The 27,452-nt window shown below is 36.4% G+C and overlaps 2 protein-coding genes across 3 annotated transcripts in view; both read left to right on the top strand.

The window, feature by feature from the left end:
• The window catches only part of LOC125260740 (POU domain, class 6, transcription factor 1-like), a 14,083-nt gene extending 4,485 nt beyond the window's left edge, over positions 1-9,598 (top strand). The window contains exons 2-6 of the mRNA XM_048179241.1: positions 4,206-4,380; positions 4,499-4,735; positions 5,512-5,647; positions 5,874-6,042; positions 7,758-9,598. Of these exons, the coding sequence (XP_048035198.1) occupies positions 4,206-4,380; positions 4,499-4,735; positions 5,512-5,647; positions 5,874-6,042; positions 7,758-8,103 (1,063 nt within the window). The 3' untranslated portion in view covers positions 8,104-9,598. The remainder of the gene's footprint in view (positions 1-4,205; positions 4,381-4,498; positions 4,736-5,511; positions 5,648-5,873; positions 6,043-7,757) is intronic.
• Positions 9,599-12,862: 3,264 nt separating this feature from the next.
• Positions 12,863-27,395, top strand: tfcp2 (transcription factor CP2). 2 transcript variants are annotated; one of them, XM_048179029.1, is made up of 17 exons: positions 12,863-13,185; positions 13,517-13,732; positions 14,414-14,565; positions 15,899-15,975; positions 16,198-16,303; positions 16,486-16,592; positions 17,024-17,176; positions 17,343-17,453; positions 19,214-19,302; positions 19,558-19,606; positions 21,387-21,428; positions 21,706-21,799; positions 22,062-22,152; positions 23,142-23,248; positions 23,654-23,796; positions 25,830-25,881; positions 25,990-27,395. In XM_048179029.1, the coding sequence occupies exons 2-17, from the start codon at positions 13,611-13,613 to the stop codon at positions 26,025-26,027; spliced, it is 1,533 nt and encodes a 510-aa protein (XP_048034986.1). In that variant the 5' UTR covers positions 12,863-13,185; positions 13,517-13,610; the 3' UTR covers positions 26,028-27,395. The 2 variants fall into 2 exon arrangements, with proteins under 2 accessions (XP_048034986.1, XP_048034987.1); XM_048179030.1 differs by lacking the exon at positions 21,387-21,428.
• The last annotated feature ends 57 nt before the right edge of the window (positions 27,396-27,452 follow it).

Below are 27,452 nucleotides of genomic sequence, written 5' to 3'. Positions count from 1 at the left end.
CTTGCACGTATTAGTATGAAACTCAGTACACATATAGACCTCATCGGGCCGAACAACTTTCGTGCTCTAAGTTAAACACCACGCCAACAGGAAGTCAGCTATTAAGGGTTGTTTGAAAAACGCATGCTCTGGAATTTGATATACTCCTCCTAGACGATTAATCCGATCGCCACCAAACTCGGTCAGCATGAAGTCAAGACACTGATGATTAAAAATTGCCAGGGGATTTTTGATATCTCGAACGGTTTGGCCGTGGCGAGGCAACGAATTTATGGCGAGAAAAAGGAAACAGGAAATGTGTTATAACGTCTGCATACATATATTGATCTTTATGAAACTTCACGAGTGTGTTCGTTATAGGAGTCTGATCACATGGATGTGACTATTGTGAGTCAAAGTTATAGCGCCACCAACTGGCAGCAGGAAGTGTATCACTTTTTGAAATGTTTTGAGATCACCCTCTTATTTTTACCTGATTTGCTTCAAACTTCATCAGTGTAATGTCAATACACAGCAGATGTAGACCTATGACAGGATTTTTGATATTTGAAATATTGTTGCCATGGCAACAGGTCAAACTGTAATAATATTCTTGAGTGTTTTTGAGGCTCTTAACATGCTTCAAATTGCATGAAACTCGACACACACATCAATATTGTCAACCAGTAGACATGGACAAAGCCATAGAAATGGGCGTGGTGGAGGGGCTCAGTAGCGCCACCTTTTGACAAAAGTGGGGGGGTTAGTTTTTCCTACAATCACCAAACTCGGTACACATATTGTTCTCATCAAGCCGGACAATTTTCTAATTTACATTCATTAGCTCCGACCAACAGGAAGTCAGCTATTTTGGTTTGAATGTTAATTTTTTGAAAAAACAGGCTATGAATTTTATACTACTGCTCCTACAGGGTTTATCCAATTTACACCAAACTTTTTTTAACTTGTTGCTAACACATTGAAGTTGTTTAATTGCAAACGGATTTTGGATATCTCAAACGGTTTGGCCGTGGCGAGGCAACGAATTTATGGCAAGAAAAGGGAAACAAAGTGTTATAACTTCTGCATACATTAATTGATTTTGATGAAACTTCGGCTTAGTCTTCGTTGTACAAGGCTGATCACATGGATGTGACTATTGTGATTCAAAGTAATAGCGCCACCAACTGGAAGCAGAAAATGTGTCACTTTCAGCATACATTGAGATCACCCTCTTATTTTTACCTGATTTGCTTCAAAATTCATCAGAATAATGTTAAAACTTGGCACATGTAATCCTTTGAAAATGGGCAGGGAGGAGGGGCTCTATAGTGGCACCTTGTAGTGCAGTAAATGTGGAGTGAATTTGACATAGTCCTTTGATGTTTAACCGTTTTAAGTGCCTATTGCCCGCTGTGCACAGTTGCCCTGAAGCCACCGGGTGGCGGTGCCACCGGGCTTGGGCCGCCATCGCTGCTCGCAGCTATATTTATTATTTTTTTTTTTTTTTTTTTTTTTATTTTTTTCCGTCTTCCGGGGCTTTTTGGGGGCCTTAACATGCTCAAAAAACTCTTGAAAATTGGCACACACATTGGAATCCGCGGCCATTAGGACGCCGGAGAGGCTGGTACCCGGGCGTGGCAGGGGGGCTCGACAGCGCCCCCTTGAAAAAAGTCTGAAAATTTGGTCCATATATTAAACACGCTTGCACGTATTAGTATGAAACTCAGTACACATATAGACCTCATCGGGCCGAACAACTTTCGTGCTCTAAGTTAAACACCACGCCAACAGGAAGTCAGCTATTAAGGGTTGTTTGAAAAACGCATGCTCTGGAATTTGATATACTCCTCCTAGACGATTAATCCGATCGCCACCAAACTCGGTCAGCATGAAGTCAAGACACTGATGATTAAAAATTGCCAGGGGATTTTTGATATCTCGAACGGTTTGGCCGTGGCGAGGCAACGAATTTATGGCGAGAAAAAGGAAACAGGAAATGTGTTATAACGTCTGCATACATATATTGATCTTTATGAAACTTCACGAGTGTGTTCGTTATAGGAGTCTGATCACATGGATGTGACTATTGTGAGTCAAAGTTATAGCGCCACCAACTGGCAGCAGGAAGTGTATCACTTTTTGAAATGTTTTGAGATCACCCTCTTATTTTTACCTGATTTGCTTCAAACTTCATCAGTGTAATGTCAATACACAGCAGATGTAGACCTATGACAGGATTTTTGATATTTGAAATATTGTTGCCATGGCAACAGGTCAAACTGTAATAATATTCTTGAGTGTTTTTGAGGCTCTTAACATGCTTCAAATTGCATGAAACTCGACACACACATCAATATTGTCAACCAGTAGACATGGACAAAGCCATAGAAATGGGCGTGGTGGAGGGGCTCAGTAGCGCCACCTTTTGACAAAAGTGGGGGGGTTAGTTTTTCCTACAATCACCAAACTCGGTACACATATTGTTCTCATCAAGCCGGACAATTTTCTAATTTACATTCATTAGCTCCGACCAACAGGAAGTCAGCTATTTTGGTTTGAATGTTAATTTTTTGAAAAAACAGGCTATGAATTTTATACTACTGCTCCTACAGGGTTTATCCAATTTACACCAAACTTTTTTTAACTTGTTGCTAACACATTGAAGTTGTTTAATTGCAAACGGATTTTGGATATCTCAAACGGTTTGGCCGTGGCGAGGCAACGAATTTATGGCAAGAAAAGGGAAACAAAGTGTTATAACTTCTGCATACATTAATTGATTTTGATGAAACTTCGGCTTAGTCTTCGTTGTACAAGGCTGATCACATGGATGTGACTATTGTGATTCAAAGTAATAGCGCCACCAACTGGAAGCAGAAAATGTGTCACTTTCAGCATACATTGAGATCACCCTCTTATTTTTACCTGATTTGCTTCAAAATTCATCAGAATAATGTTAAAACTTGGCACATGTAATCCTTTGAAAATGGGCAGGGAGGAGGGGCTCTATAGTGGCACCTTGTAGTGCAGTAAATGTGGAGTGAATTTGACATAGTCCTTTGATGTTTAACCGTTTTAAGTGCCTATTGCCCGCTGTGCACAGTTGCCCTGAAGCCACCGGGGTGGCGGTGCCACCGGGCTTGGGCCCGCCATCGCTGCTCGCAGCTATATTTTTAAATTGTAATAATATTTCACAATATTACTGTTTTTTACTGTATTTTTAATTAAATAAATGTAGCCTTGGTGAGCAGACGAAACTTCTTTTAAAAACATTTAAAAATCTTAGTGGTTCCAAACTTTTGGACTGTACTGTATGTGGAAAATTGTATTTTTAAGATTTGAAGTAAGAATGCACAGTGTATGGGGACAATATTGGTGCCTAACCAATTTTACAGATTTTTTATTTATTTATTGGATTCTTATTGGCTAGTACTAGATATTTAAGAGGACATTTCTTAAAGACTGCTTTCATAAAAGTACTACTATAGGTGCTAGAGATGCACCAGTCAACCATCCATAAATCTTTCCAGTTTTGTTTTGGCTGATCTCTATTCCGGAGTTGCGCACAAACTGCATTACAATAGTTTCCCAAAATGTAATTTGTGTGGAAATATTATGAAGTCTGTAAACAGAACGTTAACACAAACCAGAGACAGAACACACTGAAGACGGATGTAAAGAGGAGAACAGTCGTGCCAGCAGAGCAAATACTGTACCAGGCACAGCAAGCTCACTGTTCGTGATGCTCAAAATATCGGAAGAAAAATATAAATATTGAATTGGAGATGGGGGTTTATATGAATGTATCTCTGAAAGGGAACTGACTATCTTCAGAAAGTTTCGATGCTTTTTTTTTTTTTTTCTGTATAAAGTAGCGTTTATAAGCGCAGCGCTGCTTTGTGGACAGCGGTAACCAAGGAAACTGTTGCTGTTTCGACAGTAAGCACCACCTACTGTCAGAGAGTGAATTTGCATTTTCATTCAGTCCATCTTCTGTTTTTTGTTTTGTGCAGGTGTTTTTATGTAATTATAATAATTATTATGTAAATATTTCATAAATCACATGCAAACTAGATGGAACTTTTTTTGTGAAAATTACAATTTTAAACCTAAGCTCACCTAAAACCATTTTTTTGCTTCTTTACAAGGATTGCTAGTTTCTTTCAGGAAACTCATCTAGCCTTAAAATGCTAAAATGATTCATAATGAATTTATATAAATCTAATCAGGACTGTTTTTTTTTTCTTTTTTTTTTTTTTTTTTCTTCAGATTAGCGCAGCCTCTCTGGGAGCTCAGCCTCAGTTCATCAGCTCTCTTACTACAACTCCCATCTTCACCAGCGCCATGTCTAATGTGGCTGGACTCACAAGTCAACTCATTACCAATGCACAGGGTCAGGTTAGTACTGCGTTTAAATGTACATTTATTCATTTAACAAACACAATTTCCCCAAGGGCAAGCCTCCTTACACAATGATTTACCTACTCGTCTCATTAGTTTCATACCTGTGTTTTAGGTGATTGGAACACTTCCTCTGCTGGTCAACCCTGCATCACTGGCTGGAGCTGCGGCAGCCTCTGCGTTACCTGCTCAAGGCCTGCAGGTCCAGACTGTGTCCCCACAGCTGATCTTGAACTCCCAGGGCCAGATCATTGCTACGATAGGGAACGGTCCAACAGCAGCTGCCCCGTCCGCCGCCTCCGTCCTCCCCAAAGCCACTGTGCCCCTGACACTCACCAAAACAACCACGCAGGTACTGTAGTGCCGCCCATTATGGCTCTTCAGTAGTCTGTAAATATATAGTAAACATTTTGTGTAGTCTATGCACCATTTTTGTACTTTCTAAGCATCACTATATATTTTTTTTTAATTGGATGAGTAAGAAACCACTCAGAATACCCTAGCAACTGCTCAGAAACTACCTAGCGATGCTCTAGCATCCACTTAGAATGCCAACATGGGCTCATTGGAGAAATGTGCCACTACCTACGTTCACACAGCAGCAGAATACAGTTTTCAGTCCTGTATTTGAGTCCTTATTATGGTTAATTTCACACACAGTACGGCTATTTACAGGAGTGACAACCTCATTCTATAACCAAACTCAAACCTGTAAATACACACCCGATATATACAACAACCAGCGTAATAAAATGTCAGATTCACATTCACCTGTTTTTAAAAACTGTACACTCTTTTAGTGCCACTGCCTGGTCATTTCACTTTGTAGATGTCACAAAACATGCAAGAATCAATGTAATATCATTTTGCAGAAAATTCGCCACAGTAAATTCTGGTTTTCCAATGAGCAGAATGCCCTGGCAACCACTTAGCAACAGTCCAGAACACCCAAGCAGCTGCCTAGCACCCATTTAGCACCCTACCAATTTAATAGCAATGAACTATACCTTAGAAATTACCTTGGCATAAAGGTACTTGCAAAATCAGGGGGTGAGTTTTGCACATTTTCTCTAGAAATATTTGAAAATGATTGGCATATTTGATCATGGGCTGTTATTTGTTCTATAGGGTCCTGTTGGGAAAGTGGCCCCATCCAAAGTGATCATTGCTCCCCAGCCACAAGTGGTTAAATCAGTCACACCCCTCACCTCTACTGGTGCCATTGCCTGTGGAGACATGCCTACCGTGGGGCAGCTTGTCAGCAGTAGGTTTATATTTTACTGGTAGTATATCATTACTGTTTATGTTTGCAAAATTGCATTTACAACCTTCTTCAGTCACGTAATTGAATAGGAGCAATTCTTTAAGACTGTTTAGATCAGATTTCAGTTTTAAAGATTGATATTTCAGTGACTCATGGGTAAATTACTCATGTTGTTTATGATTTGGACAGGATCCAAAAGTCCTTATTCAATTTTTGTTTTCGTTAGAGCCACAGTCTGCTGTGAATGAAGAAGAGGCCATCAATCTGGAGGAGATCCGGGAGTTTGCCAAGAATTTTAAGATTCGACGGCTCTCTCTGGGGTTGACACAGACTCAAGTGGGCCAGGCTCTCACTGCTACAGAGGGTCCTGCATACAGTCAGTCAGCCATCTGCAGGTTATTCTCTTTTCTGTCTTCTCTTTGTTTCTTTCTTTACGTGACATACAGGAATTTTTATATATATATATATATATATATATATATATATATATATATATATATATATATATATATATATATATATATATATATATATATATATATAATATATATAATGCTTCCCATGGGTTTGAAATATACTTGCGGTGGTAGCCGGGTCTGTTCTATTGCAGGCTGATCCTTCAGATTCTTACAACTGTATAAAATGTTTTATATAAAGGCCATGAAGAAGACATTGTAATAATTCATCAACTTCAGTTCATGAGCAATCGCTTGGCATAAATCTGCGCTTTTCATTGATTGAGAATCACTTTGAAGCAGTTTTGCGCGAGCCTGTAGAGCACGCAACAGCGCCCCCTTGTGACTTTGCAAAATGCAGCGCCCGTGGGAATGTCAGCGGGAGTAAACAGTTCTGACGCACACATAACGAGCAGGTACGAAACGACTAGATAATCGATCGCGGATGGTTTCATTATCTTGGGCGGATATAAAAGTATAAGAGGATAAATATAATAAAAGCAAAAATGTGTCTCCAATATACTTGGGCGGCCGTTATTAATCCTGGGCAGCCCGCCCAAGTAAAGTCTATGTGTGGGAAGCACTGTTATAAATAAATAAATAAATAAATAAATAAAAAATATTTTTTTATAGAGAGAGAGAGTGAGAGAGAGTGAGAGAGGGCTTGACATTAACTTTTTTGCTCACCGGTTTTCAAAAGTTACTAACCACTTAGCATTTTCACTGGCCACAATTTTGACATCGATACCATGGGGAAAAAATTGCCATATAGATATATAATATAATCTCATAATTTGGAAGCAGGTATTTTAGGCTGCTGTCACTTTCAGGCCTGGCGCACGGATCCATTAATCTGTTACACATGCGTTTTCTTTCTCAACTGTTTACGACCAGCATTTTAACATTTTGTGTTTATTTGACTGTTTAAGCGCAATAAGCAGTGAAAAAGAACTCAATTTAGTACTGAGAGGCGGCTTTATGTGCACACACTTTGGGTATGAGCACAAAATCTGCTGGAATGTGTAAAATTATGTGCAATACCCACAATCCCATGACAAAATTCAAGCACTGTAACATTAACAATATTCATCCAGCGCAAATGAAACGAGCGAGCGAGTGATTTATTCTGCGGAAAATGATTGAAATATTGGAAGCGTTTCAAATATTTCAGTATTGAAACATGTCGAAAAATCTGTATTTTTGACAACACTACATTGCACTTAGTTTATTATTTCAGATGCCTTTTTAATAGACTACAATTGAAAAATGTAAATATTATATATAAAATTCAACCCGCCAAAGTGGCTAGTAGGAGTAACTGCGTTACACACCACTGCTGAACTCCACCCATATATATATATATATATATATATATATATATATATATATATATATATATATATATATATATATATATATATATATATATATATATATATGGGTGTTTTGCTGTAGACTATATAATTGTACATTTCCTTAGACAAATAATTGGTATTTGGTTTTATATATTTATTTTTTATTGTTTATATATATGTTTTATTTATATAACTTACTTATTACATTCAATATAAAATCTGTTCTCAAATATAAGTGCCAGAAAGATTCGCATTCCACTCCAATATCTTGTGTGTTGACACTTTGCCTCTTGTTTGAAGATTTGAGAAGCTTGACATCACTCCTAAAAGTGCCCAGAAGCTGAAACCCGTGCTGGAGCGCTGGCTGGCAGAGGCTGAGCTCTGGAATCAGAAAGGTCAGCAGAACTTGATGGAGTTTGTGGGCGGAGAACCCTCCAAGAAGCGTAAACGGAGAACGAGCTTCACGCCGCAGGCCATCGAGGTCCTCAACACTTACTTTGAGAAAAACTCCCTTCCGACTGGCCAAGAGATTACAGAGATCGCAAAGGAGTTGAATTATGACCGAGAGGTGGTTCGGGTCTGGTTTTGTAACCGTCGACAGACTCTAAAAAATACAAGCAAGATCAACGTGTTTCAGGCCCAGTAGGATGGTGGCGTGTCTCTTCGAGTGCAACAGAAGAACTTTTTGGACGTTGATGTATTGGTGCTAGTTGCAAAATGACTGAAATAACTGATTTGCTGTTGTGATGAAGCCAGCGGCACTTGAATTGTGTGCGGTCTTAGAATAGTATCTTTTTTGGGTTTTTTTTGTTTACGTTATACTGCATGCAGAGTGACTTTTTGCCATGCCACCACAATTTTCAATGCTAAAATGGCTTTTGAACTGTTTAAAATACAGAAGAAGCTACGAAATCCTGTAGTTGCTGTTTTTATAGACGAAAATAAGCACTTCATTAATATATAATAGAGAAAACTTGCAAATATGCTCTCTCATTTAGTTGTTTTTGTTTTTGTTTTTGCAGAAACTAACTATTCTTGGCTGTTAAAATTGCTTTTTGCTGTAGCAATTGCAGCTATGGCTTCTGACTATGTTTAGTACATTTAAGAGGCTATTTAATCATTTGACTGATTTTATTTTTATTCATGCGTTCATATAGTTTTGCTGTAAACTTTAAGCTATGTGATTGTACAATGTTTGAGACAAATAATTGTTTTTTGTTCATCTTAAAACTTCCAAAAAGTCCATCTGAGAGGGTGTATTCAGGTCTTTATTTCAGTGGTTCCCCTGTCTTTGTGCTTAAATACTGTAGATGTGGTTCAGTCAAGTGGACAATCATAGTACTCTGAATCAGAAAGCATGCCCTGCTTTTATGTGGCTAAATCCAATTTTTCCATTTCAGCTGTCATCGTAATTTCATATGCCAGAGAATTGTATGATTTCAACTGTTTTAAATAGAAAACTGTACCCGTTATCAAAGATTACAATGACTGACGTACTAGAACATGTCCTATGGATTTTAACAGAAAGCAAATCTTTATTTCAGGAGATGATATTGAAGAAAAACTTGCGTCTATACCTACATAGGGCACTTAAGAAACATTATCTGTACTGCTGAAAGTTTGTTTTATTGTTGATCGATGAGCCGACAGACAAGTGTTAAAAGATTTTACTGTTATTAATGAATTTGGATTGTGCTCATTTGTACTCTTATTGTGGCAGCAATATTCACAGGTGAACGTTTCCCCATTTAGTAAAACAGCCCAGACAGAAGTTTGTTGTAACATGTTTCACATGTTTGTTCTAAGCATAAAGCTATATTGTTCTTATGGACCTTCAGTATTTATCTAATGGATTCTTATCTTGATTGGTACAATACTATACATTTACATTTTAATGTTGTGAAGAAGGAACGGTATTAGACATGGTGTTTTAACAAACGCTATATACATAGACTTAACATGTAAAAAGCAGCATCTGTTCAACATTTTAATCTGTGCAGAACTTATCGTTTTTAAAATGATGCCTAAATGCATTTACAGATTATAAACAATGGTACGGTACTCCATTAACTATATTTATTTTGTATCAATTGTAATGTTTGGTATTAACTTGTTATTGTAATAAATTAACGCTAAACAGATTTGTTGTATTCGATTTTAATATCTTGGTAAATAGCTTTTGACATTTTGCCAGTCATGATTGTATTCTTCACACTCAGATTCTCAGAACGCATTTAAAAAGTAACCTGTAGACATCAAAATATACGGATCAAGTTCATTTTAAATGACTGTCCTGACAACATAAAGGTAATATGTTCCATACAATGTGTTGTAACCCTTAGATTTTGGTTTTGGTTTAACTATAGTGACAGACACTAACTATAGCAGGGCCTTAACCCTCTGGAGTCTGAGGCTGATTTGGGGCCTGGAGAAGTTTTGACATGCCCTGACATTTGTGCTTTTTTCAGTTGTTCATAAACATATTAATGGAAAAAGTGTCATTACACTGTATTCAGCACAAACTAGGCTACCATAATATGTGAGGAACATGTATGTACATGTTTGTATTTTTGAAGGAATAACATTTATGTGTGGTTATTGAAAAAACAAAAAACTTAAGTCACTGAAATAAGGCCAAAAAAGTATATTAAATCTGTATTCACAAGACTTCTGGGTATTGGAGGTTGTAGACTAGAGTTTTTGCTTCAAAATTATGTAAAAATTATAATTTCTACTCCTTCATATAAAACAATAGAGAGATTTAAATTTTCTAAAACATCTTTGGTCAAGAAACACAGTATGCGTGGAGGCGTGAATCATCATGAATAATGGGTGATTCTCACCTGAGAAGACAAAAGAATCGCATAAAGAGCTCTAATGACCTGCATAAATAATGAGCTCTTTCAGACAGGTAGGCTGTGAAAAAACCCTCTGTGATCATGTCAAACATACAGAAAAAACAGCAATACTGTGAAATATTATTACAATTTAAAATAATGGTATTCTATTATATTCTTTAAAATATAATGTATTTCTGTGATGCAAAGTGTCTGAACAATTATGTTACCTCTATGGCATTTCATATAGGCTTTTAACTTAAACACCGTAATACCATCATAATAAAATCAATATGGGTTTTTCAAAAACAAATCATGCTAAATATTAGAAAGCTAGTAATGATGATAATAATGCAGCAATATGGCTTTTATGGTTTCGGCGGCCTTAAAATAGCATGTATATTTGTTACTATGCAAAAAATAAAATTGCCATTGCCATGGTAACAATATTTTCCACCAAAACATTAACACTGCATTTATTATCCTTCCCTAAAATCATAAGTGTGGCATCTTCAAAAAAAAAAAAAAAAAAAAAATAGTGTAAGAAGCTTTCAGAATTCTTTGTTTTTATTGATTGATGTAACAACTGTGGTATTTTTGGCAGAATATATATTGAGCCAAAACATTTGGGTACTTTTTTGTTTATACTTTTAATAGACCTTGATCAGAGCAGCACCATGGAGGAGGAGGAAGAACAAGAACAAGAAGAGCTATGACAGGTATGAAATCGAGGCTGTTAGGGATAGGCCATGTTTTCAATGACATCTACTGTAAAAAGTTTAATAAAGCTCCTAGATCACTTATTTTCCACAGCTCATGTTGTCTGGAGTTTGTCTACTGACATTTCTTGGAAAGATCTTTTTGCAGTATTTTGTCAGCAGAAACATCTAAAAACATTAACAGTACAACCCACTAAAGAGATGTACAGTGCTCAGCTTGGAAAAGTAACATTTTAAACAATATCTCAATGAACACAAAAACAATTTCCAAAATGTTTTATATAACATTTAACTCTAATTAGGGTGATGCAAAAATGAGTACACCCCACAACAAAAAGTACTACATCTAGTACTTTGTATGGCCTCCATGATTTTTAATGACAGCACCAAGTCTTCTAGGCATGGAATGAACAATTTGGTGACATTTTGCAACATCTGTCTTTTTTCCATTCTTCAAGAATGACCTCTTTCAGAGACTGGATGCTGGATGGAGAGTGATGCTAAACTTCAGAATTCCCCATCGGTGTTCGATTGGGTTCAGATCAGGAGCCAATGAATCACTTTCACCCTGTTCTTCTTCAGAAATGTGTTTAGGATCATTTTTCATATTGGAAAAGTGCATGACGACCAAGGGCACAGAGTGACGGTAGCATCTTCTCTTTCAGTATAGAGCAGTACATCTGTGAATTCATGATGCCATCAATGAAATGCAGCTCCCCGACACCAGCAGCACTCATGCAGCCCCACATAAGGACACTGACACAACCATGTTTCACTGTAGGCACCATGCATTTTTCTTTGTATTCCTCACCTTTGCGACACCATACAGTTTTGAAGCCATCAGTTCCAAAAACATTTATCTTGGTCTCATCACTCCAGAGTATAGAGTCTCAGTAGTCTTCATCTTTGTCAGCATGGGCCCTGGCAAACTCTAGGCGGGCTTTTTGTGCCTGTGCTTTAGGAGAGGCTTCTTTCGTGGACGGCACCCATGCATGCCATTCCTCTGCAGTGTTTGCCGTATTGTGTTATGGGAAATAGTCAGCCCAGTTTGGCTTTCTACTTCTTTAGATAACTGCAGTGAGCTTGCATGCCGATTTTCTTCAACTCTTCTCATCAGAAGACGCTCCTGTCAAGGTGTTAACTTCCGTGGACGACCTGGACGTCTCTGTGAGATTGCAGTTCCATCTTTTTTTAATTTTTGTACCACTTTTGCGACAGTATTCTGACTGATAAGTAAAGCTTTGCTGATCAACTTGTAGCCTTCACCTTTGTGGTGTAAGGAAATTATTTTCTTTCTCGGGTTTTGTGACATTTCTCTTCCATGTGGTGCCATTGCTGACAGCATGAAATGGGAAGGGGGTTTAACACCCTTTTATAGTCAACTGTCTGCTCTGCTGGACACCTGTGTAATGAATAATTAGACTCACCTGTGGTTGAATTCTTGTTAAATTAGACATTTGTAGTCTTTCAGTGGGGTGTACTCATTTTTGCATCACCCTAATTTGAGTAAAACTGAAAAATGTGTAATCCAAGTTATATTATTATCCTTACTTTCATGTTATAAGTTAAACAGATGTTATATAAAACTATTGGAAATTGTTTTTCTGTTCATTTAAAATGTTACTTTTCAAAGGTGGTGTACTCATTTATGCTGAGCACTGTCTCCTCCACACACTTATAAAATACTTATTTGTGCTTATACTTATACTTGTTATTTTTAATTATTATTTTATTAAATGTTTTGTTGTGTGTTTGTGCTATATTTCTTCAAAATAAGTTTGCATAGTATAAAAAAAATGCCATAGTATGTTACCATGACAAAAAGGCAACGCGCCTCCAGGGCGATTGGGGCCGCTAATGCTCTTGAGCCGGTCGCTGTTCCAGCCGTTAGTGAGGGAGAGTACTGCGGATATTACGGCAATTTCTACAGAGTAGAAGAGATAAACAAACATGTAATATTATACTTCAGACATTTATTCAATCAAAACTCAACCTGATAAATTATCTTCGAATTTTTCGCAGCGTCGTCACTTTTTAGAGCAACCGGTGAAGGAAATTAATCTGTTTTCTTTCGAGCAAAACGAAGTTGTCTTGCCAAAAAAAGGACGATGGGTGGGAAAATGGCGTGAAACGATGAGCTTTATTACATTCTTTATCTGACTGCTGTCAGAGGTAATTTACACTCTTATTATGCCATATATGATAAAGCACTTTGTTTTATACGATATTTGTTAAGTTTTTCCCGCCAAATGACTTATGTAATGTAATAAACGTGTTCGTCATGTGTATGGTTTGTTAGTACTTATGAATTTAGTCATTTTGAGGGTTATGTGCTGTAATGTTCCGTCTTTAGCATTATTTGTGATTTAGTAATAATAAATAATTCTTTCAAGATTTTTCTTGAACTGGGAAGCTACATAAACTTATTTTCCAGTTCAGAAGGAATATTTTTAACCATTAATACATGATCCATCTAATCCATTTTCCCCCTGTGTTTCTTTAGACAGGCGTCTGTGATAATCCCTAGACCCAAAGGGAGACTGTCAGGACTGTGATTCATTTGTTCCTAAGTTCACTTGAATTGAAGGTCTAAAGTCATGGCTTGGGCTCTGAAACTACCTCTGGCCGATGAGGTGATTGAGTCTGGCCTGGTCCAGGACTTTGATGCCAGTCTGTCAGGGATCGGGCAAGAACTTGGAGCTGGTGCATACAGCATGAGGTGAGTTTGTCCTGACTCCTGAGACCTGTATGGGTTGATAAATGTCATTTTTTGCTTAATTATAGATCTTTAAAATACTTTGTTCAGCTGATTTGTTTTTAATCTTATTCAGGAGCGTTGTTTAATCTATTTTTTTTGTCGCTGCCAACTTCTGCTGCTGTTCACGTCACGCGGGGCTGTTTAAAATGTCATGATGAATGTGTATTGGCACTGTCTGACCTTTCAGAGATGCACACTCTGTATCTTGTGTTCGCTTACATGAATTGTGCAGAAAGTGAACCATTTAGAAAACTACAGGTCTATTTGATGAGATGTTTTATCCCATATTTGGGGTTTCAAGTAGAGACATAGTGACAAATCACATGTAAAATTACCATTTTTTGTTCTACTTGTTTATAAAACACAAGCCTTTGATTTAAATGCTTAAAGTAAATTGAATTGCCATGTTGAGAGGTAGATTCACTCTGTCTAGCCTCATTATCTGGTCTCCAGGTAACGAAATAGCTGTCTGCTATAAACTGCATGTTCCAGTCCTGCTTTGCCATCTGTGATAATTTGCTCTTAGATGTTTAAATAGAATTAGGAATGTCCTGCTTGAGCTTCTAATGTAAAGAAAAACACAACCAAAAATGGTCCAATGCATAAATTTGTCACTCTCCCCCCTTTCCCCCTGTTTTTCAGTGATGTGCTAGCTCTCCCCATCTTTAAGCAGGAGGAGTCAAATTTACCTCCAGAAAGCGACAATAAGATCCTTCCCTTCCAATACGTACTGTGTGCCGCCACCTCTCCTGCTGTCAAACTACATGATGAAACACTCACCTACCTCAATCAAGGTCTGTTCAGCAACTGGCTGAAGAACGTCTGAACTTTCCTTAAATACTGATATTTTTGAAATAGCTTTAAGATGTCAATATAAATATTTTAATACACAGACATACATAATTCATGTTAATAGTTTATTCAAACAAACAAATTAAAAGTTTAAAGAGCCAGTTCCTCTGGAGACTTGGAAAATACACTTCTGTTCAAAAGATTTTTTTTTTTTTTTTTTTTGTCCCAAAGCTATTCGTTATTTTATTCAGCATGGATGCATTAAATTAATCTAAAGTGACAGTATAGATGTTTATATTTTTACAAAAAGATCAGTTTCCTCAAAAATATTAATCAGTACAACTTTTTTTCAACATTAATAATAAGAAATGTTTCTTGAGCACCAAATCAGCATATTATAAAGATTTCTGAATTAACATATGACACTGAATAAGTAATGATACTGAAAATTCAGCTTTGCCATTACAGGAATTGTAAAATATTTTAATAATTTTTAAAATACATGACATTTTTATTTTTATTTTTTAAATTATTAAATTAATTAATTAATTTTCACAATATTTTTTTTTTTTTATCAAATAAATGCAGCTTTGATGAGCGTAAGCTACTTCTCTCAACAACATTAAATAAAAATCTTACCGGTCCCTAAACACACACACACATGTATATACACACACATATATACATATGTCTAAACACACACATATATATATATATATATATATATATATATATATATATATATATATATATATATATATATATATATGTGTATGTATATATATATATATATATATATATATATATATGTGTGTGTGTGTGTGTTTAGACATATTATGTGACATATTATATCCAAAAATTCTTCATACAGTGGACTACCAGTAAAACTGATAAAAATTTGGAACCAAAAATTATTCAGACACTTTGACCTGACCATGTTTTGCTTCAGTGTTATCTGACATTAAGATTAATGTTTTCTCACACAGATTAACTCTGAGAGCTTGTCATATTTTATCACCATTATTTAGACTATAGTGAATGAACAGTATTAATGAATGAAATGTTCAAGGTGTCTGAATAAATTTTCGTTTCCCTGTACATATAAACAGTGTCCGTACCAATTCACTTTATTGTATGGAGAAAAAAAACCTCTTCTGTTTAAATCAGATTATTTATTTGTTATTTCCTTTCATGCATGACAATTATTTACCTTAAATTATGATGCAATGTTTCCATAAACTATTCCATTCTTTATTGTACAGAAAAAGCAGAGTAAACAAGAAATGTAAAATAGTTTTACTGATATTACTATAAACTTTTTCCCACTGGTTGCAGGACAGTCTTATGAGATTCGAATGCTGGACAATCGGAAAATGGGAGAGCTTCCTGAGATCAATGGGAAAATGGTGAAGGTGAGGATTTGCTGTCTGGTCTTTCTTATCCCCCATAATTCTTGCTTCCCACATACAGGATTATGATCGCATCAAAGCTGGATCTCATTAGCTGTTGAAAATCCTTTAAGTGTTCTGGTTAATCTCACTGTATTATATCTGAAGATGGCCTCATGAATCATACGTGCTTCTTGTGACTACCTGCGGTTGATCTTTTATTTTTCTTGCGGTTACTCCCTGCAGAGCATTATCCGTGTCGTGTTTCATGATCGCCGACTTCAGTACACTGAACACCAGCAGCTGGAGGGCTGGCGCTGGAACAGACCGGGAGACAGAATCCTTGATTTAGGTAAATACTGTAACTGAGAACTTCACAGAAAGTGAAAGATCAGATTATAACTACTTTCCAGTAAGATAATAATAAACAGATTGCAATAATTGTCACTCCAATATATCAGTGTTGTGGGAATGCAGGACTGTATTAGACATTAATAACATTAATTAATAACATGCTTGCACTGAAATCCTCAGATATCCCAATGTCGGTAGGGGTGGTTGATCCCAGGGCAAACCCTACACAGCTCAACACTGTGGAGTTCCTCTGGGACCCCTCGAAAAGGACCTCTGTGTTTATTCAGGTATCATAGACTGATTTTGCTGACCTCAAGAACAATTCTCCCAGACACTGTCAGTGGAGTCTTAAAAATCCCAAGATGAGGTTTGATCTGTTGTTGTTTGTTTAATTTAGCCATTCATTCTCAATCTATTTACTTTGTCAATGACAATTTAACTTTGTTTGACCTCCTCATTAGAATGGACCTTAACCATCTTAAAGGGATAGTTCACTTAAAAAAATGACAATTCTGTCATTTACATGCACTCATGTCACTCCAAACCTGCATGACTTGCTTTCTTTCTGTGGAACTCAAAAGTGGATATTTTGAGGAACATTTCAGCAGTTTTTTAATTGTAGGCTATGGACAAAAAAAATAGACAATTTTCAAATGTTTTTTTTTTAATATCATTCCCTGTTACTCATTATTTTCCTGTTTTTTTTTTTTTTTTTTAGGTTCATTGTATAAGCACAGAGTTCACCATGCGTAAGCATGGAGGAGAGAAAGGAGTGCCGTTCCGTGTTCAAATCGACACTTTCAAGGAGAACGAGGCCGGGGAGTACACTGAGCACCTACACTCCGCCAGCTGCCAAATCAAAGTTTTTAAGGTGGGCCGAGGCCTGCACTGATAAACATTTTACAATGTGACATCTATACTCCATTTCAATGCAAGTCCTGTTTTACCAGTGCAGCATCATTTTTGTGTAATCTTGCTACCGAAACAGGACCTTCTTCAAAAATTTTATGCAAATACTTGGTATTTTTTGCGTCTAGCCTAAAGGTGCAGACAGAAAGCAGAAAACGGACCGAGAAAAAATGGAGAAACGAGCACCGCAGGAAAAGGAGAAATACCAGCCTTCATATGAAACCACCATTCTCACTGAGGTGTGTATCTGCTGCCTTGGAAAACATGGGTTTGTGTGATGAATATTTAAATGAAATGAATCATTGAATTTGTCTCTCTATATTAGAGATTTTAACTTTGTATGTTTAAATGTTAACTTAAATGTTTAATTATAATATATATAAATGAAATTAATTATTGAATTTATATCTAATAGCTAGAGATAATTTAATATATATATATATATATATATATATATATATATATATATATATATATATATATATATATATATATATATATATATATATATATATATATATATATATATATACACACACACTCACCAGCCACTTTATTAGTTAGGCCTGTTCAACTGCTTGTTAACTCAAATATCTAATCAGCCAATTACATGGCGACAACTCAGTGAATTTAGGCATGTTCACATGGTCAAAATGATCTGCTGATGTTCAAACTGAGCATCAGAATGGGGACGAAAGGTAATTTAAGTAACTTTGTTGTTGGTGCCAGATGGGCTGGTCTGAGTATTTCAGAAACTGGGATTTTCACACACATCCATCTTTAGGGTTTACAGAGAATGAAAGAATGGTCAGAAAAAGAGAAAATATCCGAGTGTCAGTTCTGTGGGTGAAAATACCTTGTTGATGCCAGAGGAGAATGACCAGACTGGTTCGAGCTGATAGAAAGGCAACAGTAACTCAAATAACCACTTGTTGCAACCGAGGAATGCAGAAGAATATCTCTGAATGCACAACACGTCAAACCTTGAAGCAGCAGAAGACCACACCGGGTGCCAGTCCTGTCAGCTAAGAACAGGAAACTGAGGCTACAATTCGCACGGGCTCAACAAAATTGGACAATAGAAGATTGGAAAAACGTTGGCTGGTCTGATTAGTCTTGATTTCTAGTGCGACATTCAGAATGTTGAGTCAGAATTTGGCATAAACAATATGAATGCATGGATCCATCCTGCCTTGAATCAACAGATCAGGCTGCTGCTGGTGGTGTAATGGTGTGAAGGATATTTTCTTGGCACACTTTGTACCCCTTAATACCAATTGAGAATCGTTTAAACTCCACAGCCTACCTGAGTATTGTTGCTGACCATGTCCATCCTTTTATGACCACAGTGTACCCATCTTCTGATGGCTACTTCCAGCAGGATAACGCAATATGTCACAAAGCTCAAATCATCTCAAACTGGTTTCTTGAACATGACAATGAGTTCACTATACTCAAATCCTCCACAGTCACCAGATCTCAATCCATTAGAGCATCTTTGGGATGTGGTGGAATGGGAGATTCACATCAAGGATGTGCAGACGATAAATCTGCAGCATCTGCGTGATCATGTCAATATGGACCAAAATCTCTGAGGAATGTTTCCAGCATCTTGTTGAATCTATGCCACGAAGAATTAAGGCAGTTCTGAAGGCGGGTCCAACCCGGTACTAGCAAGGTGTTCCTAATGAAGTGGCCAGTAAGTGTGTGTGTTTAGGGGTGGAAATCACCAGAGGTCCCCACAATACAATATTATTGCAGTTTTTAAACATTTTGCGATATGCTGAGTATTGGAATAACATATTGCAATTTACTACCGTTACTATTGCTTCCAAAGGAAAACTTTATCCACATGTTATTAATCTGTTCATTTCACATCTTTGTCCATTTCCTTCATCCTTTCCTTCCTTGTTCAATATTTTCCATCCTTTATTTTAATAGTATTTTTTAAATTTGATTTTGATATGTGATGATATTGGTTTTTTTTGTATTTATCCAGTGCTCTCCATGGCCTGAGGCTACATACGTCAACAACTCCCCATCACCAGGTTTCAACAGCTCCCACAACAGCTTTCCTGTGAATGAAGGGTAGGAATCATTGATCAACATTTTCTGAGCTTCATAAATATTCACTTGCATAAATATAACACTCGCATAGAAAATGAATTGCTAACCGTTCAGTAATATGACATATAACTGAGCAAAAACGCATACTGAATAAGGAAAAAAGAGCAATTTATTATATATTGTTAAAAGGCTGAGGAGACATTTGTCTTCTTTGGAATAGCATGCACTGATTTACTTTCATGTGGCCATCTAATGGCTTATGTTTTTGTCTTGCAGAAATGGTTCACCCAATCACCAGCCGGAGCCTGTCGTACAGTTGGCAGATGTGAGTGTGTATCTGTTCTCTTCACCTATCGTATGTGAGATCCACTGCTCTCAATAGCATAAAGTAACATTAATTAAGCATTTCTAGTGACATTCTAGGATTAGCATAACTCTGTCCATATATGTGTGTACATTGAGATATGATAAGCAAACTACATAGCACTTTGACTGAGACATAGTCTGATTGATTCATCCCAATGTGTTTCTTCTCTTACAACATTTCTGCATTCTACATTCTCTCATTTGAACGATATATTATGATTGTACAAGCAAATTTATCTGTGTTCCATTCACATTTGTGTGGGATTGAATTCATAACTGATCATACTATCTTTACTAGTCAAGTAGTTGAGCTGTATTGGGAATGGAATGGTCAATAGCTACTCTTCAGTATAATGTGTGTGTGTGGCATGCTCCATACTTCCATGTACATTAATAATGTCAGGACAACTACAGTAGTGCATCAGAAACCCTTTGTTTTCATTCATATTGTTGCAGCTGCTATTATCAGTCCTGCTATTATCAATGCTTTTTTGTTGCTTTTGCATGTTCATTAGCACATTTCAGAGTATGTATTGGCCTTTGTAGTCTTCTTCTTCTTTTTTTTTATTTTTTTAGTTAGAAATATAAAATACAGCATAAGGGTGGGCAGCATGACCAAAATGTTTGATCTATTTTTCTGCTGGAAATTCAATGCAAAAATATTTTTTTCTTTTGTATTTGTTTAATACAATTTAAACATACTTCATATAAATATATATAAGTAAAATACTTATTTTATAGATTAAATACTAATGCAAAGTACTTTATTCCATTATATTTTCTATTTTAGTTTTCTACGTGGGGAATTTTTAAAGCGTGCCACATATAAACATGACATTGTGCAGTATATATGTCATATTGCCCAGCCCTTATATATTTTGTTAAAAATAATATATACACTACTGTTTGGGCTAAGTAAGATTTTTTTTTTTTTTTTTTTTTAAAGAAATGAATACCTTTATTCAGCAAGGATGCATTGAATTGAGCAAAAGTGACAGTAAAGACAATTATAATGTTACAAAGGATTTGTATTTCAAATAAATGCTGTTCTTTTGAACTTTCTGTTCATCAAAGAGTCATTATAAATAAGTATCACAGATTCCACAAAATATTTAAGCACCACAAATGTTTTAAATGTCAATTATCATTGATCATAAAAATAAATGTTTCTTGAGCACCAAATCAGCATAGAGGATTGAGAATCATGTGGATCATGTGACACTGAAGACTGGAGTAATGATGCTGAAAATACAGCTTTGCATACAATAATTATTTTATAATGTATTAAAATATAAATTGTAATAATATTTCACAATATAACTTTTACTGTATTTTTAATCAAATAAATGCATTCTTGGTGAGCTTAAGAGACTTTTTCAAATAAAAATTTACCGACCCTAAATTTTTTAACAGAAGTGTATATATACAGGGACCAAATTGGATGTAAAAGTACTTGTACAGGTTGATCTAATTGATTGGTTTGGCACTTTCTTTCTTTAACAAATCTATTTTGATTCTTTGCTGTAAATAATAGAGTTTTAAAATGACTCCAAACATTAGATTATTTTTGCATTAGTTTATAGGCTGATGTTATGTGAGGTTTTAGCCCATTGTTTTTTTGTTTTGTTTCATTCGTAACATATAAGCCCCGTTAGTCACCACATACTTCCTCATAACAAGATAATAACACTCAAGACAAATCTGAGATTTTAAAACTGAGAGACCGTTCTGCCTTACAGTTGTCGTGCCACCTACTTACAAGAGACAGTGAAAGCAATCAGGTACATGAATTTATTTGCTAATATGAATATGTTGAATGTTTATTTGCCAAAGGGAAAACTTGGTTGTGTGCAAAGGATTTTAAGTTGTACTAAATCTGTTGATGAACTCCTATAGAAGAACGTTTGAAGTGGGTTCAACTAAGGCCAGACAGTTTAAGGGGGTGTGTCTGACTGCAGTGGAGGGATTGTTCAATGGAAAAACAGACAAATTATGATCAGTTTATGGTCAGTGTGCTAAGGCCTATTTTGTCCTTTCTCTTTGCCCCCGAACAAACAGAATCTGTTGCCCACGGCAACGCCACAGGAAGCACAGCAGTGGCTCCATAGAAACCGTTTTTCGCCATTCTGCCGTCTCTTCTCAAACTTCTCGGGTAAAGGGACGATCGGGCTTACATAAGTGTGCATCACATTCCATACAGCTCTCACATCAGGCTTTGCTCACTCAGCAACCACACAGTGCCACATCGGTCTTTACATCATTCTCATTCAAATGACACATGCTCTCCAATCTCATTCTCTCATCATAATGTGTTCAAAAAGATGTAAAATGCCTCTTTATTCCATATTACCTTTAGTATAGTATGAAAAACCCCTAGTGTGAGTGTGTTAACTGTCCTTTGACGTCACCTTTAGGTGCCGATCTGCTAAAACTGACCCGAGAGGATGTCATCCAGATCTGTGGACCTGCTGATGGCATTCGACTATTTAACGCACTCAAAGGACGGTAAGTGTCTGTTATCCGTGTTCATCTATATGTACCCTACATTCTTTTGCTCACCAAGGCTGAATTTATTTAGCCCTCTGGTGCTCTTTGGTCATTTTTGATAAAAAAATTTAACGTTTTGGTTTTTTAGAATTTTTTACATTTCGTCTAGTGGGAGTGTTTGGTACTGAGCAAAAACACAATCTTACTTAAAGCTCATTTTTTGAGATATCAATGTCAAATTTGGAACACAACTTGTTTAGATTAATGTCTTTCTTGACGTTATAGAGTAAAACATGTTTTGGAAAATATATATTTCATATAAAAATTTAAAACAGTATTTTTGTGAATTTTTCATAACAATAAACTTAAACTTATATAACTTTTATATTCACTTCTTTTTTTTTTTCCCACTTCAGCAATAATCTGCCAAGTGTCTTCTTTTAAAAGAGACCAAACTTAAGTCTGTGCTCTAAAGCATTCAATATTTATGACCATTTAAGTTGGAAATTTCATTTTCAGGTCTATGCTCAAAAAATGGTTAACAGGTCATAAATGGATTATAACTACTGCATAAATATGATTTGGTACCATAAAAATACAAAATATTAAATAAAAACTACAATATAGTACATTCATTTTATTGAATTAAAAAAAATGGTCATTTTGACTGCCACTGGAAGAACACAAGAGGGTTAATCAGAAATACAGTAAAAACAGTAATATTTTGAAATATTATTACAATTTAAAATAACTTTAATACATTTTAAAATGTAATATATTAGTGTGATGGCAAAGCTGAATTTTCAGCATCATTACTTCAGTCTTCAGTGTCACGTGATCCTTCAGAAATCATTCTAATATGCTGATTTGCTGCTCAAGACTGCCTCCAATTTTTGATCAGTAGTTTATTTGTGCGCTCAGTTTCCATGTTCTGTTATTTCTAGGTTTTTTTCTTATTATGAAGCAACAATTATATATTAACGGTGTATGTGTATGTTCCTGTACAGGGTGGTCCGTCCAAGGCTCACCATCTATGTGTGCCAGGAGTCCCAACAGGCTCGTGAACAGCACCAGAAACATGAGAATGGAGACGGGACTAGCAACACTTTTTTCGGTGTGTTTGACATCAGCTAGATCAAAAGAAAGATCAAAAGTTATTGTAGGAATTAAATGTTAGGCTGTGATATTATTAGGTAGTCATTTGAAAATCACTTTTTTCCTTACCTGCATGGTCTTGTTATGTCAACAACATTAGAAAGCTTTTTAGAGGTGGCAGTGTTTTTTTTTTTCTTTAGAATAATATGCACAATATGACCTTAGACATAGTAAATGGGGTTAAATAACCAGAGAAAAAAAATAGGGTCAGTATTGATTTCATGTTGTCAGGTGTCTTTAAATTTTCCAGATTTGTGATAGCTTGTATTCTGTGTTTATTGAATGTGTTTGCTTTTCTTTTTTTCTATGCAGTGATTTGTTGATTAGGGTCTCATGTTTTTCATATTTCTTTACCCCATCTTAGTGTATCATGCTATCTATCTGGAGGAGTTAACAGCTGTGGAACTGACGGAAAAGTTGGCTCAGCTCTTCAGCATCTCTCCACGCCAGATCAGTCAGATCTTCAAGCAGGGACCCACTGGTATCCATGTGTTAGTCAGTGATGAGGTAATAAGGGCCTCTACAGGCTTTCTTTTTCTTCATTGTTTAGCCAGTTCACTTATATTTGTTTAGTTTCCTTGCACCAACCTGCGCTCAATATAGAAACGTTCCCTTTACTTTAGAAGCATAGATCACTTTTCTGTTGACATTCACCATATTGCTGCTTAATAGAGGGCAAACTTAAAGTTGTTTTCATACTTTGTTTCGATTGTTTGGTCTGAAGATGCATTGCAAGAGATGTGAGCTGCTCACCAAAGGCCATTTCTGCTGAGCTTGCAGAATCTGCTGCTGTGCTTGCATTGCATCAGTCATCATCAATCCATCATCGATAGCAGTTCATTTCCACAAATAAGAGCAGATTGCTTTCTTACCAATTGTGCTCCATACTGGGGTGCTCATGTACCATGTGCACCCGAGTTTGCAAAATGTTCATGCCGACCAAATGCACCAAGTTTTCTGAAAAAATCTCTAGTATGAAAATGGCCTTACTGCAACCCATTTTACTTCTGTAATGTCACATATTTCCAAATGATATTCAGAATTGAACAAGAAAAGGGAGCTAGGACTTGATTTTATCCATTAGTAATAACCTGAAGCCTAAAGTTTGGATTATAGGGTTGAAAAATAAGAAGGCATGGTGGGTTAAAAATGAAAACCATTTCAATGTTCTTGTAACATGCATGATAAGACCAGGAACATATTTTAGAGTAAATGAGGTTAGTTTTAAATTCATGCGGAGTTTAAAATTGGCACAAAATGGAAAATCTTGTAAATCCATGTTATAGATCTCATTATGAACATTCATCCATTCTTCATAATGCTTAATCAAAATGTCAATCTTGGGGGTGAAAATGACACCCCTCTCTCTCTCTCTCTCTCTCTCTCTCTCTCTCTCTCTCTCTTTCTCTCTGGTGACATATGTCGGGACTTCTTCAATAATTTTGACTGCTGTTCACTTCAGAATTAAAATTTCCTGATAATTTACTCACCCCCATGTCATCCAAGAGGTTTATGTCTTTCTTTTTTCTTTTCAGTTGAAAAGAAATTAAGATTTTAAGGAAAACGTTCCAGGATTTTTCTCCATAGTGGACTTCACCAGGGTTCAATGAGTTGAAGGTCCAAATCGCAGTTTCAATGCAGCTTCAAAGGGCTCTACACAATCCCAGCCGAGAAATAAGGGTCTTATCTAGCAAAACAATCTGTCATTTAAAAAAAAAAAAAAAAAAAAAGTTTTTTTAACCGCAAATGCTCATCTTACACTAGCGTCCACGACTTCATGCATTACATAATCATGTTGGAAAAGGTCACGCATGACGTAGGCGGAAGTACCGACCTAGTGTTTACAAAGCGAATGTGCAAAAGTCAAATGCCCTTTACAAAAAAAAGGCAAAATGATGTTGAATGATTTTGAAGTTGGAGGAGAATATGAGATGGAGTTTTTCGGTACTTCCACCTACATCACCTGTAACTTTTCCAACGCTATTACGTAATGTGTGGAGCATCGCAGAGCAGTGCCAAACGAGCATTTGTGGTTAAAAAGTACATATATTTAAATTTTTTTGTTTTTTTTAAATGACCGATCGTTTCGGTAGACAAGACCCTTATTCCTTGGCTGGGATCGAGTAGAGCCCTTTGAGGCAGCATTGAAACTGCAATTTGGACCTTCAACCAGTTGTACACCAGTCCACTATATGGAGGAAAAAACTTTATTTTCTTTTCGACTGAAGAAAGAAAGACATGAACATCTTGGATGACATGGGGGTGAGTAAATTATAAGGAAATTTTAATTCTACAGTGAACAGTGACTTTAAACCCCACCCCTCCTCAAATGACTGCAAGCTCATATTCATTCTTGAGTGCCACGCCCACAAATCAAAATCCAATCAACAACCGCTGCATAGAACCAAGTCCCCGCCCAACATTTTTTCTTTTTCAATAATCCGATAGATAGTTCCGCTACTTCCGTTTCATCACAACTTTAAGTATGTAAGGTCTTTCATTCTTTTTCTGACTTAATCTTTATATTCTCATTTAAACAGATGATTCAGAACTTTCAAGATGAGATGTGTTTTGTCCTGGACACAATGAAAGGTATGAGCAAGCCAGTTTCTTTTAAGTACTAAGAAGTTTTAACCGACATATCTTTGTTTCCAGGTAACCTCTGTTTTATAACTTCCACTCTTTCAATTGAATTTGCAGCTGAAACAAACGATGGCTATCACATCATTTTGAAGTGAAAACAAAGGATGAGGGGGGGAGTGAACAGGCCCCTTATGTTTTTCTTAAGATTCAACCCTCAGCCCATTCCCTGCACACTTCCTGGACCTTACTGAAGATCGCTTTGCTCGGAATAGTAATGGAGACGATCACAGGAAAGGGAAAAAAGGCACCTGACCCATTTTGAAACCTTTAATGTTGTTGTCTATGGAGTGTGTGCTGCCTTTTTCAACCTCTACCCATTTACACAAAATGAAATTTCGCAAAAAAAAAACCAAATCATAGAATTTCTATTTTACTATCTTTCTTTGCATCAATTTACTTTGTTGCTCTTTTAAAAGGCAGAAAAAATAGGTTTTGTCTCATGTAATTATGTAATAAAGCCATACCGGCTCAAACACAGAGAATTGGCTGGCGTTACATACAGTATTATTTGGTATTGTTTGCCTGGATGTCACTCCATGAGTATTTTAGCTGCATATGCTAGAATTCCATGTGAAGTGCAGTCCATATGTCTCCATGAATACACGCTTTATAAACAACATAGTAAAAAAGTGGGTTCTGTCACAGACGGAGACAAAGATTCCAAGGACGCTTATGAAATTGCATTGATTCGTGATAAACGTTATCGTCAGTACTGTCACCTGTGGAAAAAGGTGGCCGGTTCCGTTTTCATATTGTCACTCTGCTTATAAATAAACGTATGATCTTGTCACGATCACAGATGTTTATATGATCGCAGAATTAATGAAATTCGCTCGATACTGTCACCCTACCATCAAGTTCAGTTTCTTTAATTAGCTGTTTTTACGGCGAGCAGCTTGACTGAAGCATTGCTGCACAAATCGCTGATGTTCTTCTCTAAGGAAATGTTTTTTTGTTTGTTTGTTTTTAAAGCTTGTTCAGGCGACTCTTTATGGCTGTTGGGGCATGATATTAGGTTCTGTAGCTTTGATCCCTGATGATTCTTCAGGTGCTGCTGCATATGCACGTTATTTTACAGACAGGAGATGAGCAGCAGCAGTGGGCATTATATATGTGCGTCTTTTTATTTTATTTTTTTAACGTTGTGCTTAACACCCTTCTGTTTTTTCATCCTTGTTGCATATACTAGAACAGTTTTTACAAATGTCAGACTTGCCAGAGCATTATTTTATGGTATAAAAAGAGATCATGTTTTACTTTCTTCTTGTTTTCTTTTGGATATGACCACTGATGTACTAATCTTTCAGGTGGGGTAAAGGGGAGATGTATTGCACTGCATGAGAAAGGTAGCCGTGGTTAGTGCTAGACGCAAGCCAGACCAAGATGGTAAAGACGTGAGGTATTGTCTGTTGTGACCCTTTACCGTGTCATTGCAATGATTAAAATGACTTACCTTGAATCAAGCTATTTTGTTTTGTATGCTGCATTAACTTCCTCACACAGTGCTTAACAGAATAGAG

This window comes from Megalobrama amblycephala, linkage group LG24 (genome assembly GCF_018812025.1).
Source record: "Megalobrama amblycephala isolate DHTTF-2021 linkage group LG24, ASM1881202v1, whole genome shotgun sequence".
NCBI lineage: Eukaryota > Metazoa > Chordata > Actinopteri > Cypriniformes > Xenocyprididae > Megalobrama > Megalobrama amblycephala.
This window is presented reverse-complemented; position numbering and strand designations above follow the sequence as displayed.

Excerpts from the sequence above, each read along its gene's own strand:
- tfcp2 (XM_048179029.1), top strand. The coding sequence starts at position 13,611 with ATGGCTTGGGCTCTGAAACTACCTCTGGCCGATGAGGTGATTGAGTCT. Across the intron at positions 14,566-15,898 it reads ACTCACCTACCTCAATCAAG|GACAGTCTTATGAGATTCGA; the intron begins GTCTGTTCAGCA and ends CACTGGTTGCAG. Across the intron at positions 16,304-16,485 it reads AGACAGAATCCTTGATTTAG|ATATCCCAATGTCGGTAGGG; the intron begins GTAAATACTGTA and ends TGAAATCCTCAG.